The sequence below is a fragment of the Chenopodium quinoa genome, unplaced genomic scaffold, assembly GCF_001683475.1.
Source record: "Chenopodium quinoa cultivar QQ74 unplaced genomic scaffold, ASM168347v1, whole genome shotgun sequence".
Taxonomy (NCBI): Eukaryota; Viridiplantae; Streptophyta; class Magnoliopsida; order Caryophyllales; family Amaranthaceae; genus Chenopodium; species Chenopodium quinoa.
Genome location: NW_018744092.1, coordinates 3,223,574 through 3,243,193, shown reverse-complemented (window position 1 = coordinate 3,243,193; position 19,620 = coordinate 3,223,574). Strand labels below are relative to the sequence as shown.

General features: G+C 35.1%; 1 protein-coding gene and 1 pseudogene across 2 annotated transcripts; one reads left to right on the top strand and one right to left on the bottom strand.

The window, feature by feature from the left end:
• Positions 1 to 1,580: 1,580 nt before the first annotated feature.
• LOC110691872 (BTB/POZ domain-containing protein At2g04740) lies at positions 1,581 to 7,727 on the top strand. 2 transcript variants are annotated; one of them, XM_021868840.1, is made up of 5 exons: positions 1,591 to 2,559; positions 4,014 to 4,773; positions 5,134 to 5,170; positions 5,251 to 5,384; positions 7,124 to 7,727. In XM_021868840.1, exons 1-5 carry the CDS (start codon positions 2,097 to 2,099, stop codon positions 7,455 to 7,457), a joined length of 1,728 nt encoding a protein of 575 aa, XP_021724532.1. In that variant the 5' UTR covers positions 1,591 to 2,096; the 3' UTR covers positions 7,458 to 7,727. The 2 variants fall into 2 exon arrangements, with proteins under 2 accessions (XP_021724533.1, XP_021724532.1); XM_021868841.1 differs by lacking the exons at positions 5,134 to 5,170; positions 5,251 to 5,384; positions 7,124 to 7,727 and adding an exon at positions 4,872 to 5,127 and having other exon boundaries at positions 1,581 to 2,559.
• Positions 7,728 to 8,581: 854 nt separating this feature from the next.
• Positions 8,582 to 17,718, bottom strand: LOC110691871 (annotated as a pseudogene).
• Between the last annotated feature and the right edge of the window lie 1,902 nt (positions 17,719 to 19,620).

Sequence of the window (19,620 nt, the reverse complement as noted above, 5' to 3'; positions counted from 1 at the left end):
TAGGTATATAACATTTACATTTCTAATATAATAAATGTTTTTCGGTCAACATTTGTGTGTTATGTTCTTTGTTTCCCAATATGTTTTGATTTATGTATATATTGACTTGTCAACGGTGGTGGTGGAAGGTAGTGGTGTGAGGTGGAAGGTTGTTGGAGGTGGTGGTGGTGGAAGGTTGTTGGAGGTGGTGGTGGACGGTTGTTGGAAGGTGGTTGTGGTGGTGGGAGGTCGGGGTGGAAGGTGGTGGACGGCGGTGGAGGAAGGTGGTGGAAGGCGGTGGAAGCCGGTGGAAGGCGGTGGTGGTGGAAGGTGGAAGGTGGTGGAGGTGATGGTTGGAGGTGGTGGAGGGCGGTGGTGGAAAGGGGTTGAAGGTGGTGGAAGGTGGTGGTGGTGGTGGAAGGCGGTGGTGGTGGAGGGCGGTAGTGGAAAGGGGTTGGAGGTGGTGGAAGGAGGTTGGGGGTGGTGTTGGAAGGATGTTGAGGGTTGGGGCAAGAAACTGGTTTGGTGCTGCCAACCAGGTAAAACGCTGCCTGGGGCAGCGTTTTACCTGTAAACATATACAGATAAAACGCTGCCCCAGGCAGCGTCTTATGTTTAAGCATAAGACGCTGCCTGGGGCAGCGTTTTATGCTGTTGCCTTTTTTTTTAATTAATTTTAAAAAAAATAAACGAGGAAAAAAAAAAAAGTCAAACTATAAAAACGCTGCCTGGGGCAGCGTTTTTGTAGCATATTTTTTTTTTTTTTTTAAAAATAGAGGGTAAAACGCTGCCCGAGGCAGCGGTTTACCCCATAAGCTTATTTTTGTAAATACTTTTGCCACGCAACCAAATTTGTAATTATTTTCTTCGGGAAGCTTAGTTTCCTAAAACGTCCTATAAAATGAGTACAGATACGAAAAGGGTACGTAATATATTAGTAAAAAAAAAAAATTTATTGTAATTCAATTTTTTTTTTTAAAAAAATTCTTTGAAAAACTAATTTAAATAAGAAAATTGAAAATAAAGTCTGTCAACAAATTAAATAAAATTATAAAATATTTTTATATTATACGATGTATTAAAACACCTAGTACCCATAAAGTAAAAGTGCATGTCAAATGTTCAGTATGGCTACAATTGTCAATTGAATTCCGAGCAAAACCAAGTTAATATCCTATATTATATTAACAAAAACTTGTTTATATCACCAAAGCATCGTTTAAGTCTAATATTGAAAATTATTTCATACAATGCCCACATAAGCACCATAGTTTGTTGTTCTACAATTATGAACGGTGAGCTTGTATAAAAATGGCCCACATAAACACCATAGTCTGTTGCTCTATTACCCTCTGTATAAATGCGGCGTGAATCAACAAATGTGAAATTTCGAAGCAGCCTTTTGACATCTTCCATTAAACACCTTTTAAATATTATGGGCCTGTGCTAGAATAAAATCATTATGAAGAGTCGTAGCTTTTGTAATAAGCGGAGTACTCATACCAATATATAAAAAGCGACTAACATTATTTTCTAAACGATCTCTTAAAACAATATCAATAAGCCCTTGAACCATTCCGGACATAGCATAAATATTAATTTTAATAACACCAAGGAAAGGGGGCAATCAAGAGACAAGAGAAAATGGACCTCCTAGACGGGGCTCCACATGCGGCCTCCGTAATTGATGGTGGTGGTTGCTCCGATTGGTGGTGTTGGCTAACAGTAGTGGTCGTGGTGGTTTTTGTGATGGTGGTATAAAGTAGGAGAGAGAAAGTGTAGGGGTGGGGGTGAAGTGGGAGAGAGATGTGATAAGGGTGTAATAGTCCGTTCGCACCAAAATGTGGACGATTTTGATTAATTTACGGGTGGCTTTTAGTGATTCACTTTTGTTGTTTTTTTTCATCAATAACACAACCCAACTATAATTCAATAAACCCCTGCATTTTGCCAGCTTCCTTCAACCATCATCCAAACCCAGAAAAACCCCACCATTTCATCACTCTGCAAAAACCTCATCATCTTCTTCCCCAAAATCCCTCAAAAACCCCACAATTTCATCACTCACGAAATCACAATCAATTACAATTCTTGATTAATGCAAAAACCACATTTCAATGTCAAAACCAACCCCTCAAACCAATGATCTCTCAAACATAGACCTAAGTCCAGAAGATTTCAATTCATCCCTCCCCATTAAGAAAGTCCCATATGGAGACGTATTTGAGGCGGCTCGAGCCGGAGACGTCGACCGCCTTCGATATCTCCTCGAATCTGGTGTAAATGTCAATGCCAGGGATCAGTGGGATTCAGTGGCACTTTACTATGCTTGCTTAGCTGGTCATCTTGAAGCTGCTCGTATGCTTCTTGAAAATGGCGCCATTTGTGATGAGCATACTTTTGATGGTGATCGTTGTCACTATGCTGCCCTTAACTTGAAGGTTAGGAAGCTTCTTAAGGCGTTCGAGGCTCGCCCGCCTCCCCTTGGACCGCTTCAGGCCGCTTTGAGGGAGACTTTTCTTGGGTGTACCGCAAACCGGGATATTTTGGAACTGTCTGATAGTCAGCTTCAGTTTTCTGGTCAGTTTTTGTTTATCTGCTTTTGAATTGTGATTTTTTAAAGGTTTTTGCTTGATGCTTTTAGATATCTTTTTGATGTATTTATCAATGTTATGCCTTTTTTTGAGAATTGTAGTACATGATTTCAATAAAATGTTATATGATAAAAATTTAGTTGCTGGTTGGTTTATGAAAAAGCATGGTATGTTATTGTGTCAAATGAGGACAATAACTTTAATTGACCCAAAACGGATGGTTATTTGCTTACGTATACGATTGTACATGATTGGGTGCTAAATTGTTGGTACTTTGGCAGTGAAAAGCTAGTTTCGTGGTGATACAATGCTTATCATTTTCATATGTTTGCCCTTCTGATCAATAATTAAAAGGTGATGGTACCTAGTTGATGGAGCAAAATAATGGGCTGATCGGTTCACTAGTGTATACATATGAACGTATTGCAAATACAGTATGTGAAAACTTTTTGTAATGGAATTATTTGACCATGAACTATGAAGGCTCAGCATAGCCAAACTCAGAATATGATTGTGAACTTCAGTTCATGATGCTTCATTCATGGAATTTCGCTGAATTAACTAGTTCCAGTCTTTTATTCTTAGAAGTAATATTAGTTATTTTCTTATGTGGTACATCTGTACTAGGAAATAGCTGATTTCCTTTGAATTGAATTGACAAATTCATTGATGTATCTTATAAGCTAGTAATCACACGGTTCCATAATTATGTTGGAGAGGTGATCAAAAGACTTGAGGATGGGAAAGGTGATATTTGTGTTGTAATATGAGTAATTAAGGCCAGGAATTGTTCTGTTTGTATAAATTTTTTCTGTTGGTAATTAAATTATACTTCGAGGAGTCAAACCTGGTTCCTAGTTTCAAAAATTGTACTCTATATCACTTAATGATATCAGCACAGTGAAGTTGTTACAATTCAGGAGCTGTACATATAAGATAATAAGGTATAACTTTTGTAAGTGCAAAAAAATATATGTCAAAATTTCTTTGGTGATAAACTTAAAATGGCTTATTGCCACTTTTAAAGGTGAATGCCTTCTTTGGAATTAACCAGACATTGGAACTAATGATTTCAATAATTATATTGTTGTGGAAGATGCACTTGTACACACATAAAACCAAGACTAAATTTCTTTTTTTTTTTTCTTTATTGTTGTGGAAGAAATATGTTTCTGAACAAAGAGATAAATAATATAAAAATTTTAAAAAAGAAAGAGAAAAAAGAATGAGCAGTATTCAAATTTTTTTGTTCTCCTTGATGGTCATGAATTGAAATACCACTTTCCTCCCCCATTGCATCCTTGCTATTTGAATGCTTCTGGAGGTTTTCTGTCATTATTTTTTCATGACTTTTGTATGCCGTCTAATCTTTACTTCGAGAATTAGGGTATTTGTTGGTTTTCCTGGTTTTTGAAATTCTGTTTGTCTTTTGCTCTGCAGGCTCCTCGATGCTGGATGGACCCAATTACAATCACTTTCCTCCCGATATTGTATTTTATGTGCATGGTAGGCCCATAGAAGCTCACAGAGTAATTTTAAGTGCCCGGTCACCATACTTTAAAAAAAAATTTGAGACTGTTTGGAAGGATCGAAGAGAAGTACGATTCTCAAAGGAAAAACTATCTTACCCTGCTCTCTACAGCCTTCTCCACTTCTTTTATTCTGACCGGCTGGAGGTCGCAGTAGATGACATGGAAGACTTAGTCAGAATTTGCAGTGTGTGTCATTGTGAAGCATTACGGAGAGTGGTTGAGAAAGAACTAAATCACCAAAGATTCACAGACTTCAAGGCTTTGCGAGAAGTAGACAGTTCTCAGAGACGTTTTATATTGCAGGGTTTGTCCCTTCCCGAGGAAGACCGTCTTCCTGCTGCTTTACATCATATTCTTCTACTCTCCTTGACCAATTCCTCTATGGAACAGGATTTTGGTAATGTTGCTGATAGCTTAGTAACTTCTGTTGGTAGATTACAAATCCATGAACATGAAGATGATCTTGCTGATATAACCGTTCGAGTTGATGGACGGGTTTTCCGTTGCCATCAGGTCATTCTGGCTTCCAGATCAGAGTATTTCAAAACAAGAATATCCAGGATGGCTGATTTCCTGGAGGTCAATGATGACTTGCTTAGTCATGCCCTTCCCTGTCTTGAAGAGCATGATCTAAGCCATGAGGCATTTGAGAAAATGATAGAATATATGTATGTGCTTTTTCTCCCATTTCTGCATTTTGCTGCATGTATACTTTGTTTAGTACTAATTGTGATGAATAGCTTATTAGCTACCTAACTTATTGCAGGTTACTGAAGACTGTTACTTATTTCTTAGTACATACTACATATCACATGGTTGATTATGGTATACTATTCATGTACTGCTAGTAATTATTTTAGTGGGATTCGTATGCTGCTACTTTAGAGTTCCTGGATCCTTCCCTAAATTAGTATTGTTGCATTTGACGTTATTCTACACAAGCATGGCCTGGTTTGGCGAGTCCTGTTATGCACATTTCTTATCCTCTTTGGCATATGCTGACTTTGTACTCATCTCCTTGGTTCAAGGTACACTGATGGTTTAAAAAATGTGGAACCTCGACAGGTAAGATGCTTAAATTTGAAACTGTTGTGTGTGTAGAATTATTTTCCTTTTCTGTAATTCTTGACATTTCATCCTATCAGGCTGAGGAATTATTTGATGCTGCTTCAAGATATCTGTTATTTCCCCTAAAGCGTGCTGTAGCTGATGCACTACTCCCACACCTAGAAATGGCCTCACCTTCGGAATTATGCCATTGGCTGCTTTTAGCAGATATGTATGTCCATTGTTAAAGTATCTCGTATTCTCATCTTCACTAAGTACACCAGATGCATCATATCAAGTTTCATGCCTTGTTCCTTTGTCTGCCTGCATGTTTTTTATTTTTTATTTTTAGAATAAAGTATCGCAACATGAATTATTGATGTGATTTGCATAGGGGATACTCATGGGTTGCTAGAGATATAGTTATGGCATCCAGTTCTGATACTAGGTTGAACATTCATGCTAGACAGTTGATGTCATGTGTGCCTAATGTATCCTGGACATGGATACACTAAGCACACACAAGTATGTGTTTGATATGTTGATAAATAAAAAATTGATCTTTTTTGACAGGTTTGAAGGCGTGTTGATTATTCTTATATTTATTCCCCATAAAAACACATGGCATTTCCAAAGAAAAAACCAATTTATTATGCTTTATCACATGGCCAAGGCTGCCTATCATAGTGTCTAGTTATTGTGATTTGCAGATTGAAAAAAACACATATAATACTATAGACTACTGTTGGTAGTTGGTAGTAAGGTCATTTTGGGTTAATTAGGGTCTATTCTAATCAACTTATTATGTCTGAAGTATTTTACTTTTAGCTAACTTATTCGAACTTATCTTGTCTGAAATATACTTCAAAAGAATTCGAACAGAGTAGGGCCTTAGGCTCATCGCAGGCAGTTTCAAATCTTTTACTTTTGGTTAAACTATCTTCATTTTTAACCGTACCAGAAAATAAGGATGTCTTTGTTGTATTAATATAATTCTTATCATAATTATTTATTGGATCTGGTCTCAGGCCCCTCCCACAAAACTTACTCTTTATTACTTGAAAGTACACTATTTGATTTGAGTTAAAATTATATTAAAATTGGTATAGTGTGTTTTCTTGTCGTACACACATCAGCGTGCATTATGTATCCATGTTATTTAGTTGAGATGTCTTGGTGTGTACTGCTACATGTACTGATTTAAGTGATTCAATTTTTTGTTGTTCTGATTCTTACTAAGTACGACAACCATGTAATCATAGTATGGGGGGTGGGGGGGTGGGTACTACTGTATTTTTGGGATGAGAAAGAATCTTATTTATGTCTTTCTGGGTCTTCAGTAGTAAATACTTGTTAGATGTATCAGACATGGATACCTTTTTATGTTCCCTTTGAGAACTTGTGTAGTATTATAAATGAAGAAAAATTCTCATAATTGGCTGTGGACATAATATGAAATTTCAGTTATTCCTTGTAACAACCTGCCACATATTTGTATATGTTGTGTTATTTAATTCTAGGTTCACCTTGTATGTTTATCACAGATGAAGCTTGAATGTGGGTTGCATGAAAGTTACTTTCATGATCTTGAATATCCATGTTTCTTTTTGTAACAAATCACAGCTAGGATGTCCTTGCGTCATCTATTGGTCACTGCAATGTCTTTTCCTTATTTCTTTTGGTCCTTCCTCATCTTCCCTTTATTTGGGAAGGACATGCCTAGGCCTGGATCTGGGTTCGGGTTATATCTTTGTCTGAGTTTGGTGGGTTTTAGAGCTAGGATTTCACTTTTCACTTTGTATTACTCTTTTTTCTGGTTTCTGTTGTAATTTAAAGGGTGATTAGGTTGGAGCTTCTTTACTAAGTTCTGCCTAATAAAAAGTTACCAAGAAAGAAAATCCTGGACCTATTTTATTAAACTAGCAGCTCAGTATCAATCTTGCTAACTTGGCTGGCTGCCTGCCTATACAGGTATGGTGTCCTGAAGATTAGGGAATACTGTCTGGATGCAATGGCATGTAACTTTGAGACATTTGCTGATACACGAGAATTCCAAGCCATGCTTTTGACTCTTCCTCCACCATCAGGAGACTCTTCCCTCCGAACCACTGCTCCTAGTGCCCCAGGAGCAGGAGGACACAGTGACCAGGGTAATATTCTTGATGATTTGCGAGAGAAGTGGCTTGAGATTGAAGCTGCCGAGCTGGATGAGAGAGATGAGAGTGCCTTGCTTTTTGACAAGCGACTTGATATGCTGATGCAAACTGCCGAACAAGAACAAGATATGTCTGATTCCATCGACTAGACTACAGATTGCTCAACGATGATGGTATAATAGAGAAGTTTGTTATAACATTTCTTAACAAACAATTGGCCAATTGTGAATACATAAATTGTTATCATAGTTAGAGAAATCCCATCTGAGTGATTTTAAGGTGCACTCATAAGGCCGAAAGTTGCAGTGTCAGTAAGTAGTTATACTATGGCCAAAGTTAGACTTAGCGACTTGTGCTTGTATACTCTCGTCATTCTTTTTACCACGATACATGAAATGGAAAATCTTAAATTTATGCCATTGCTTTTGATGACCAGACCTGTATACACTCATGATCTCATGATCTCCCTCATTCTTCCGTTCTCTTATCTAAGGGATCTCCAATTTGTTCTGAAAATCTGTTTTTTTTAACATACAGAATATGGATAACGAAGTTTGAAATTTTCATAGCTGTATATTAATTATTACCTCAATTCCTTTTTGTTTGAACCATAAGATTTTTTACCTTGAGAATTCATTGATACATATATCAGAAATAGTGTATTTGTTTGGTATTGTCAACTTTTTGTAGTATGGAGTACCTTGTTGAAGATAATAAAACCCAAATATGTGCATCAATAAGTGTGCAAGAAGTTAAATGGGACAAATAAAAAGAAATGAAAAGAGTAAAATTTTTTTTTGGTGTAAGGGAGTAATAATTTTAAGTCTCCATAAATACATTTATAAAGTTTTTTTTTTGATAATATTATGGAGTAATATACTACCTTTGTTCTTTTAACTTCTACTCACTTATTATAGATACGCAATTTAAGAAATTATTGAAGAATGTGAAAGTAAGGGGGGGAATGTAAAAAGGTGAGTTTATGTAAGAAAAAGGTGGATAAAGTAAGAAAGTGGAAAAATGTACAATTATTATGACATTTGAAGGGTAAGATGGTAAAAGGGGTATAATAGTATAAAATAAAGTGAGTAGAGCTCACAAGAATGCGTAGAATGGAAAGCGGGTAGAACAAAAAAAAAACAATGAATGAGAGTACATCATCATCATACTTCTCCGACTTTTAAAGTTTTTAAAGTTTGACTACAAAAATCTAAGTGAAAGATAAAAAAATATCACATGAAATGTTTTCCTAGTATAAACTTTATGCATATAATTAATACAATAATTATAGCCACAATGTATATTTTTATCTAATCCGAAAAGCTTTCAAGTTTACATGAGCAAATACTACTTTTCTATTGTTTACAAGCATTGTGAAAAACAAGTTTGTATTTTTCCTATATCCAAAACAAAATTTGATTTTCTTTTTCTTTTCTTTTTTTTTTTTCTGATACTTTTCCTTTTCTATAATTTGTTTAGTTTTATATTTTGCGTTCAATTAAGCCTAGAAAAGAACAAAATCGAGGTAGACACAAAAAATATTTGCTGGACTAACATCATCTCTCCTTTGGCTGGTCCACTACTGATTGGGATGCCTCGGTTGAACCTTCAACAGCAGATGGGGAAGCCTGAGCAGGATAGGTTGAATCTTCAACAGCAGTTGGGGAAGCCTCAGCAGGGTCGGTTGAATCTTCAACAGCAGATGGGGAAGCCTCAGCAAGGTCAGCCGAATCATCAACAGCGGTAGGGGAAGCATCCTCAGGGTCAATTGAATCTTCAGCAGCGGTAGGGGAAGCATCTTCAGGGTCATTTAAATCTTCAGCAGCTGTAGGGGAAGCATCTTCAGTTTCTTCAAGAACAGCCAGCTGCCCTGGTTTTTTCTGAAGGCTCCAGTACATGATGCTTGCTGTTAAGGTGAGTATCATCTTCTGGTTTACCTGTCAAAGGAATGTATTGTATAGTAAGATAAAATCTGAATCTGAAGCTACGAATTTATGTTACTTCTGGCTACCTAATGACAGACCAAAATGAGGGAAATGAGGATTGAAGCATACAATTCCAGCATTCGCACGAAAAGAAAAAAAAAAATCTAAACAGGATGAATATTTTTGAGTAAAACAAAAAAGAACATTTCCGAGTTTCTGATAGAATCAACTAAAAACAAAGAAACTGAAATGGACTGGCTATATTGACCAGAGTACTCCACCCAAACACAGTTTGTCGAAAATCACTATGATCCCGAAATTTAGCCTAAATCAATATTGACATGATCTGAAAAGTAAAATGGTGGAGATTGATTGAATTCCCTATCTAAAATAATTGACAATAAATATGATTGTGACCCAAATTGAACTTGATTTGGATGGCCTGCTCGTCACCATTAAACAAAACTACAATCATAAGGTTGAATTGATGAGAAGGAACAAAAGTTAGTGCCAAGTTAATGGACTCCAGCTCTCACCTCAACGATATCCTCCGGCAACAAAAATATAGAACATCCAAGCTTTCTGGCAACACTGATTATGTAAGAAGCATTCAGCTTCTTATCCTCATCTGCAGTCAAAGACAATTTTTTCAAGAGCATTATATTTCGTAACTCTTTCAAAGACAAAAAAACTATGCATGGAATCATATTTTAAAGATTAGCATTGAACATCAGTGCACCCAGAGACAAAGTACCATTTTCGCCTTTGGTTACAACTGTCCAATCAACCACTCTTGGCTCCACTGCACTAAGAAGTTCCAGGAAAAATATCCCACTAGATAGACTTTTATCCTGAATAAAAAATCAGATTCGAGTGTAAAAGATCAATTCATCTTAGTTGTATGTTATTCAACTAATTAGTTTGGTTCCCAAGAAAATAATATATGAAGTATAAACTTGTAACCAAAATCCATGATAGCATACGTACTTTGAAGCTATCTATCTGAGAAGATTTCCCTGAACTCTTAACCTTTTTGTTTGCCCATTCAAGAATGTGTGCATCTGTAATCTCTCTCCCTTGTGAAAAAGATCTCAAATTTTTCAGTAGTTGGAGCATTGTAAACCTCATCAACTGCCAGAGAAAAGCTGAGATATACAACATTTGAAATAGGTTAGTTTGCTAGGTTTCGAAGATCCAAACTAATGCATTATGATGTAGTGTGTCAATTTGTGGTTATCAAGCTTAGAAATATGCAATAAAATCTCACACAACCACTTGGCTTCATTAAAGAGCCAAGGAAACAGTATTTTTTTGTTAGTCAATCAACAGGAAAAAGAGAAATTATGGGTTATGAACAGTTTGACATGAGTTCTGTCATACACGCACACCATCTTTGCAATTATAAAATGGTTCCTTAATCTCAAATCAAAGTACTCCAATTATAGACATCTATATATTTCTACAGAATATTAAGGGTATAAATCTACAAGTCATAGTCAGAAAGATATATAGAGAGAACCAGAAAGTACTCCAATTATAAACATCTATATCTTTCTAGAAAAAGTTCATGCTTTTCTCATGATGCAGCATACAAGAGAGAATCTTTTAAGGAATGGTATAATAATTGCTTCGAAACAAATTTACTGTCCAAAACAGAGAGAAACAGACTACAATTAAATCAATAGATCAAGGTTAAAAGATAGCAGGATACGAAATAGCATCATAATATACAATGCACCAGTAAAATGAGCAAAAACAGAGCATTGCCCCCCTCCCCCCACAAAAAGGGAGAGTAGGCCTTTGGTTTTCTACAAGTTGAATTAGCTCAGAACAAACTTTTAAAGCAACTGTAAATTCACTCTCTTCACTTCACTTAGATGAGAAAAAGAGGTTCCACTTTAATACCACAATTTTAAGTATCAGTGCAGAGCTTCTAATCAGCGATATCTTTTCATTCACTGGAAAGCCACAAGAACTGGTGGGTAAGGCCTCTACTAGAGACAACATAACGTACTATCAGTTTTAGAAAGTAAACAAAAAGTTAGAAAGTACTCCAAGTCTCCATCTCCAAAAACTCAAAACAAAAATAAGAAAATAAGAAAAAAAAAATATTGAATCCAAAAGCCTATACCAAAGCCATCAAGACAGTATTCCATATGATCAACAAGATACATGCTGAAGCGTTAAAGTTGACAGTATGGCTGCAACCATCTCCAAAAACTAATATTCTAATCAAAAGGATATGGAGAAAATGGTAAATGCAAGCTAACCTATAATGAGCTTTTTATTTCCTTGTACAATATCATTTCCAGCAACGTTAACTAGGGAGAAGTTCAATCTTTTTCCAATATCAATAACTTGATTGCAATTTTCAACTTTCTTGAAAGGCATCTTGATAGGAGGTTTATTAGCATGTCTCCAGTTAACTGATCCTGGGAAAACTTTATCCAACACTTCCAAAAGCACCCATCTGCAGAGGAGGATAAAATATCAGCCTAGCCGAATTTCATCTGGATTTTATATATGACAGCACAAGACAAGAAGCTTACCCTTGTCTAACATCCTCAAACAAATTATTGACATATGATGAAACTCCAAGACTATTAATCCAGAGTCGAAAGCATCTCTCTTCCCTCGAAGTTTCCAAGTCATCATCTAAAACATTAGTGAGGGAGATCTTCTCTGTATCAACCTCAGCAGTCAGACCATTTCTGCAAAGCCAAGTCACAACCTCTTAACAAGCATTCAACAATTGCATTTGCAAAACTGAGTCATGGCACAGAGTAATGAAAGCAGATCAGAGAGAGAGAGAGAGAGAGAAGAAATTGAAAAGATCCTTGCATCCAATTTTCCATGTTCTAAATGTAAGACGTGCAATGATGATGAGTGTCAAAATGCTCTTAGGTATATATGATAAGGCTTTCTTTTTCCAAATGCAAACGAAAATTTAACACCAACTCTCTCCTCTCCTCCTTTGAATCACCAAAACGAAAGTAATAACACTTGTCAAATGATAATAAAAAAAGAATATGCCATTAAACTAAACCTGATGATATACCAGTTCAACTTCCATTTGGCACATCAACTATGAAAACCATGTCAAAGCCATGATATACTTCACTATGGTTTTTGAGTAAACAAAAACATTTTCACAAAGAAAACATCGACTTCAGTGTTCAGTCTCCAAGAATAAAAAATTTAGGGAAACCAGGTTACATTAAGAGACAACAAAGTAGCTTATATGTAGTGATGAACATCAGTGGCGGATCCAGGACTTCTAACTAGGGGTAGCGTTGAGCCATTAAATAATAAGAGAAAAAAGGGTTAGAATGAGTTATTATATATAGCCTTAATATTTTAAACATTTATTTTGGTATATAAATTTTTATTTTACAAATATGAAATAATTTATATTCTAGTTAACAATATAATACAATGATCAAATTTTAAAGTACTCTATATGTTCAAAAAATTACCTTTCTATGTAATCTGTATCTATCATTCACAAGTTTAAAAACTAGTACTTTGTAAATGGTTATTTGTACTAGTATATATTATAGTTTTCTTTATTGCTTTAATCATATATATAAAACTAAATAGTAATTAAATTACTTACATACATGTATTGAAATAAAAGTACGTGCAATAAAATGGGAAGAATTTCATCAGATAAAGGAGTTTTTAAGAATAATAAGTTACTCATTCCAAAAAAAAAATCTTTATGATATGTATCATTAAAGTATGAGTATATATTTATTTTACAATTTAAAATTATAAGATTTTTCATAAATAATTAAATGAGAGACTTTAAAAAAAAAAAAAAAAAAAAAAAAAAAGTTGAATACATGATTAATATGATTATGCACACATAAAGTAGAAGCAAAAGGGAAAATAAATAAATAAATAAATAAATAAATAAATAAATAAAAGAAAAAAAAGAGACCTTAAATGACCTGTTGTATACACAACAGGTCTCTTCTAGTTAAAGCAGGAAAAAAAACACGAGACCCTAAGAAACCTGTTGTATACACAACATGTCTCTTTTAGTTTGAAACTGAAAGCACCGGGAGTTGGTATGGAGTACAATCAATTTGCTATGGCTGAATCAAAGAGACCGCCTATTTATAATAACAGGTCTATTTTATCATCTTTTTTTTTTAATTTTAATTTTTTTCAGGGGTAGCACCTTGTGCCTTCCTAGGTCCGCCTCTGATGTACATAGTATTTCCAAACAGTTTGGAAATATGAAAAACTGCTTACCAACAAATGAGATGAAATTTATAAATAGTACCTATGAAAACAAGACCTGATTTCAACTACTTAAAGCTTGGTGCAAAATATTATTATTATCAGACATAAGTACAAAAGTTGGTTGGGGCTAAACTGAAATAAGCTAAGAGGAGAAAGTGGACACAAATAATTACATGTGCTAAACTAAACTATTCAAAGAAAGATAATGGGCAAAACGATTACCTGTGTTGGAATATCTGAGCAACAAATGTAAGATTTAAATTGGTTGATCCCTCTACAATATCCTTTGGACTGATATATCTATTACAATCCAATTTCCCTGCTTGTTCTACAATCAGTTTTGCTCTTTGAGTAGGATCTTTAGTTTCCAAAGTAGAGTTGGTTTTGTGTTCAGGTGCAAGAACATTTAGTAAATGAGCATAAGCTTCACCATCCTGGACAAGTAAAAATTTGTTTGACCATTTAGTGTGTTAAACAATTATTATAAGATTGCTGCTAATCTAGTCTGAGATAAGTATAAGATGCAGCTTCATATATACCCATCAACTGTATATATGATGCATCTTTATAATTTCATGTAGCATTGCTTCAGTTCCTTCCAACTGACATAATTAAATTTGACATTCCAAGGAAAAATGCAAATATCAAAATTTGAGCTTAGGTCAGGGAATATTGCAATAAAGAAAAATAACAGATTGATTGCACAAGATTTCAAAACTGGCTTTCCCCAGATGCAACAACTCGTTGATGTTTCATGATGCATAAGAATCTCTGCCAGTCATTAATACACAGAAGAAAAGCCCTTCCAATCTCAGTTCACACCATGTTATTGACTCATTACCCAATGCCTGTAACAAGGCTTCTATCTCAGGCAGGGCACAAAGGAATTAAAATGTATTGTACATGACCTTCTACCTGCAAGTGCAGCTAAGTAGCTTCCTTCCTATCTCAAAACAATTACTGAACATTCTATCACCTTTAGCAGCAGGACACAACCAGACAAGCAGCCCAGTACTTTTGATGAAATATTTTAGCTACGTTTCTAAGCTGAGTCATATTACTAATAAGTTCCACGCTTCCACATTATGCTCCAGAATATTTTCCAATACTATAGATGATAATCCGAAATTCCGAACTGTACACTATGTCCTTAAGGAACATGATGAAGTGCATGTCCATCAGACCATCACATACTAAGCAATGAGAAGTTTGTTTAAGCTGTTTCTCCTAGAGTATATATGACAGTGCATTAACATAGTTGCAGCATTACTAACAAATTAACAACAGAAGAAAAGTAGTACATTGGAAAAAGTATTTCAACAGTTAGCCCCAGATGCCGCTCATCCCACCAGTCACTGGTCTATAATAAGGGTTACCAGACTTCAATACAGGAAAGGATATAGAATCTTAATGAAAAGAAAAAGGTAATTTCTCCTCGAGGAATACAGAATGGGCAGCCTATACTTTTTAGTTCAAAGATCTAACTCCCATAAGGAACTAGATTTATCACACCGGGTAGTTGAAAGTTAATGAAAAGCTTGTAAGATAGTTTCTTTCATGCACCTAGTTTGTAAATATTTCATGTTTTCAAAAATAACCTACTCTTCCCTGACCTTCCCCCTGATTTTACAGATCATCCTACTAACTTCTTAACCACCATAAAGTCTAGAAAGCTAGATTGCACCATCCTCAGGTAAACTACATAAACTACTTACTAATTTACTATGAAGCAAAAATAAACAGATTTTTAAAGTTCTGTCATAAAGAAAATCACTTTCAGGGTCATTAAAGAGCTCACCTTTAAATCAGTGGAGAAATTTGTCACCTCCTTTTTATATCCTGATTTCTTCAGCTGGAAGTTCATCCATTTCAACAAGACCTTATCTGGTGGCAAATTCATGAGCTCCTCCACATCCTGCAAAACAGTTTACGCAATCATAAACCGGGCCAGATGCAAATATGTAACCAATATTTAAGGATGTCAAAGAAGCTTCAGACCTGATTATCCTCCACCAACTCCACAAGTTGAGGCGTCTTCTTCAAATTGAGGTCAGCTAGCAATTGAATCTGATTCCCATAAAATTTATGAGTATTGCATTAATTGACCATTACTATAGTAACTAATCCTAGTTTGTGAGACATATTCCAAATTTCCAATAAGTGAGGCTAAAGACAATTGGTGGAAAGATGTAGACTGAATACCTTAATAATTTGAGAAATCAATCCCATAACCAGATGGCGCTACATGATGACAATTAAGTGTATCAGCATCGGTAAAGTTTATTCAAATGTACCAAGAAATGCAAAAACAAATTGTTAAGAACTTACTCGTCCCTCCACCAAGTCCTGCGTGCCAATGTTAACAACAGTGCAGCCTATAGCCTTTGCAGAATTAAGACAAAGTGTGTGGTTCTCATTTCTCTCCCAAGGATTTTGCGTTTTTTTTGGTGTTTATTGCTCTTTCATCTATCGTCCCAGGCACAGCAAGATTAATCAACTTACTGCAGAAAGACGTAACGTTTTAAAGCTTTCAAACAAGTAATAAGCAAATATTACAAACCAAAAATCAGCTATAAACTGATGCAAAGAATGTCCAGGAGCCACGAGTGTATACCAAAGAAGAACTCCATCTTTGACAAGTTCGAATAGCTGGTTTGTTTTCGGGTCTATAGGAAGATATTTCTTCAAGAAGGGATCCTCTGCCAGATGATTGTTAATATGTGTAACATATGATTCCTTCTCTGATTCACTAATGACATGGAAATGGGTGGTGGTTGATTGTCTGAGTATGGAAGTAGCTCGTTTATAACCAGTGCCTTTCCCACTAGCTCGGCCTTGAAAACCAAGATATTCCTGCTCAATGCCACAAAAACTTCAAATGATTTAATTCCTTACATATGATGGCATTGCAATTTATTAACCAACTAAGAAAACACACAAAAACAACACAATGTCATTCCATTTAACGCTTTGTAGTCACAGTAACTACGATAGAAAAAAAATGCCAAAATATCGGCTATGGGAAATTCTGCAATACAGCATGACTACATACAAGGGAACTTACCCTTAGGAAAGATTCGAAATCAATCTCGTGTGTCAAGTCAGGATATGAATCCTCCAATGCAGCTCTCACTTCATTCTCCGTATACATCCCATTGATACCCTTAAGTTTTGCAAAAACCGGCGGCAAATCTGACACCGTAACATGACCAGATTGCAACTTTAACGCAGAAAACTGAAAACAAGCCCACAATATTAATGTCATCAACCAATCAAACATATCATCTACATTAATTAATCACATAACAACATCTTATACTACAACATCAACAATATCAAATAAACAATAATCAAAAGTCAAAGAATTCAAAACCTTAGACTTGAGGCTGCGAAGTTCCACTTGGGTAAATTGACTTTGCAACCGAGGATCAGAAACAAGTACACCCTCAAACCCAGACATCTTTGAAATGTGCCAACTTTTTACTCTTTTATTGTTCAGTCATCAATTCTATCATCAAAACTGCAATTAACCCACCATTCTTCATCATCATCACAATTCCAATAAATGCATAAATCAAATGCAAGAAATCAAAATCAAAGAATATTACGGGGTACAATGTGTTAAAATAAAAACCCATTTGTGAAGTGAATTTTATAAACTGAAAAATTACATTATATCTCATTATAAACAACATTCAATCATCATCAAAACTGCAAATAGCCCACCACCATCAAAAACACAATAAATGTAACCACAATAAAATGCAAACACCTTAGAAAATTAAATTCATAGAATAATAATAAAAAAATAAATAAATAAATAATCACCCATTTAAAAAAAAAAAAAAAATCAATGAAAAAGGCAAATTACCCATTTCAAAAATTCAATACCCATATAAACAAATTGATGATTCATCTTACGAAAAAAACAAAAACAACCCAAATGAAGGAAATTGAAGAAATTTAGAGAGAGAAAATAAAAAAACAGACCTTGTCATTCAGAATGCAATGCTAGAAATGGAGGAGAGAGAAAGAAAAGAAGAGATAAAAACGTAAAAATAAGGACTATAAAAGCTCACCATTTTTGTTCCTTGGAGATTAAGGACTCTGTTGATTTCGCATGACAAGGAATTTTATTAGTTTATATAATTAGTTTATTATAAAAAATTATAGTTTGATGCTTCCAAGTTATTTTGGGAAGAAAATTTGAATAAATGTTTGACAAATTAAAACAAAAAAATGTTGTTTTTTTTTTGGAACGTCTTTCCAACATGTGTGGACGGTGGGGGTGTGGTGCGGAGGTGCGGTGTGGTGGGCCGTACAAATTCGGTTGGACGTGTTTAGATGTTCTATATTGTTTCGAAACCATTTTCTTCTTTCATTTCTTATGTTTTTCTCTATAATGTTGTCCAAATTAATTTGTTTTCATGTAGTATTAATTGTATTAATTAAATATGATTAGCAATATAATACTCCGTACTAGGTTTGATTTAAGAAAAATGATACTTGCATATAAAGGTATTGATTATAATCCTAAATGTTAGGTCTGCATATAAGGAAGTAAATGTGATTAATTGATTATGTGAAAATATTAAGTTAAATCAATCATTAATACACTAGTTAATACGTACGTAATTTTGTCATCCGTTTAGTAGAATATCAATTTAAGAAGTAACCTTGATTTGAAGACTTCCCGTTGTATCGTTGGATATAGGTTTGTTAAATTTTAAAAGTTCGACCTAATATTTTATGCCTCAAGAGTGTGTTCAATTCATCTATTTTTTAATTATTTAAACTTATTTTATTTTATCTAAACTTATAAGACCACCGATCTTATATCAAAACTTAGAGGATGTTTTGTTTAAAATTCTATAAGTACTTGTATTCCCGCGTAGATTTAATCTTGTACTGAAACAATCACGACATTCCCTTCATAATCCACGAATACAGAGGCTTTTTATTCGAACCGTGCGCATTTTTGTCAAAAAGAGATGATCCGCCGTTATTCGTGAAGGTTATTGCGTCAAACGCTTCAGTTATTTACTTATCCCCTCAATTACTGTTATACCCATTACTTTTAAGTCAAATTGACACATATATCGGTTTACGACATATACGGTATACTACATATACAAATATACCCCATTACCCCCACAATAGAGATGATCAAATTGGGTCCGCCCCAATTTTGGGCTGGCCATGGGCATAACTTTTCACCTGCCCCGATTATTTTAAGCGGTCCATAGACAAGCACTTTAAACATTTTGAGGTGTTTTAGGCTCAGCTCTTCTGGTTTGGGCAAGGATTTTCGACCCAAATCTTAGCCTGACACGGCTTGATATAACCAACTGATTTTAAGCCTCAAGCCCCACCCAATGATCACCTCTAATCTACGGCTCTACCCCTGGATAAACATTTCAAGTTTATAGGCTAGATGAACTTGGAATTTTTGTATGAAACCATACTCTAGACCCACCTTAAACCCAACTATGTCATTGGTTCGTTGGTGCTTAAACATGGGGTTTGCAGCCCACTAAACTAGATATTCGCCCCAGCCACTCTTGATTGCCGGCAATCTCTCTCCACTGCCGCCGTATTCTGGTTTTGGTACCCTTTTCTCTCTCATTACTATTCACCCTTTTACTCTCTTTCTTTTTAACAGGAATTAAATTCATTGCTCCCCCAAGTGAAAGAGTGTAATTTCATGAATATTCAAAAGGGAATACTTGACACAAAGTAATATAGTTTCATGGTTTTATCTGCTTGGATTTGGATTCTGCATTTCTTGTTTTGGTTAAATTAAGAACATTTTAGCAAGGATGTGAACAATTTTCAACTGGGAAAACTGGTTCACATTGTACTCATCCTGATACATTATTATTATTTAAGGAAAAAAATAAAACAATCAACATTTGATACTTGTATTTTCTCATTTAATACTGTCTTTAATATGAGTGTTGGAGACTCACGTAAAATTACACTCGGGTGTAGAATGGACACGGTCGAGTATTAGAGTGTTAGGTACCTTTATGACTTGTGATGTTTCTTACTTGCTGCTAAATGAACAGTTAAATTGATTTTATTTGATCGACTATTATGTGATTTGAGGTGACTAATCTTTTATCGTATACATCCT

Coding starts and splice junctions, on each gene's coding strand:
- LOC110691872 (XM_021868840.1), top strand. CDS start 2,097: ATGTCAAAACCAACCCCTCAAACCAATGATCTCTCAAACATAGACCTA. Junction 4,774..5,133: donor GAGAAAATGATAGAATATAT/GTATGTGCTTTT, acceptor CCTTGGTTCAAG/GTACACTGATGGTTTAAAAA. Junction 5,171..5,250: donor AAAATGTGGAACCTCGACAG/GTAAGATGCTTA, acceptor TCATCCTATCAG/GCTGAGGAATTATTTGATGC.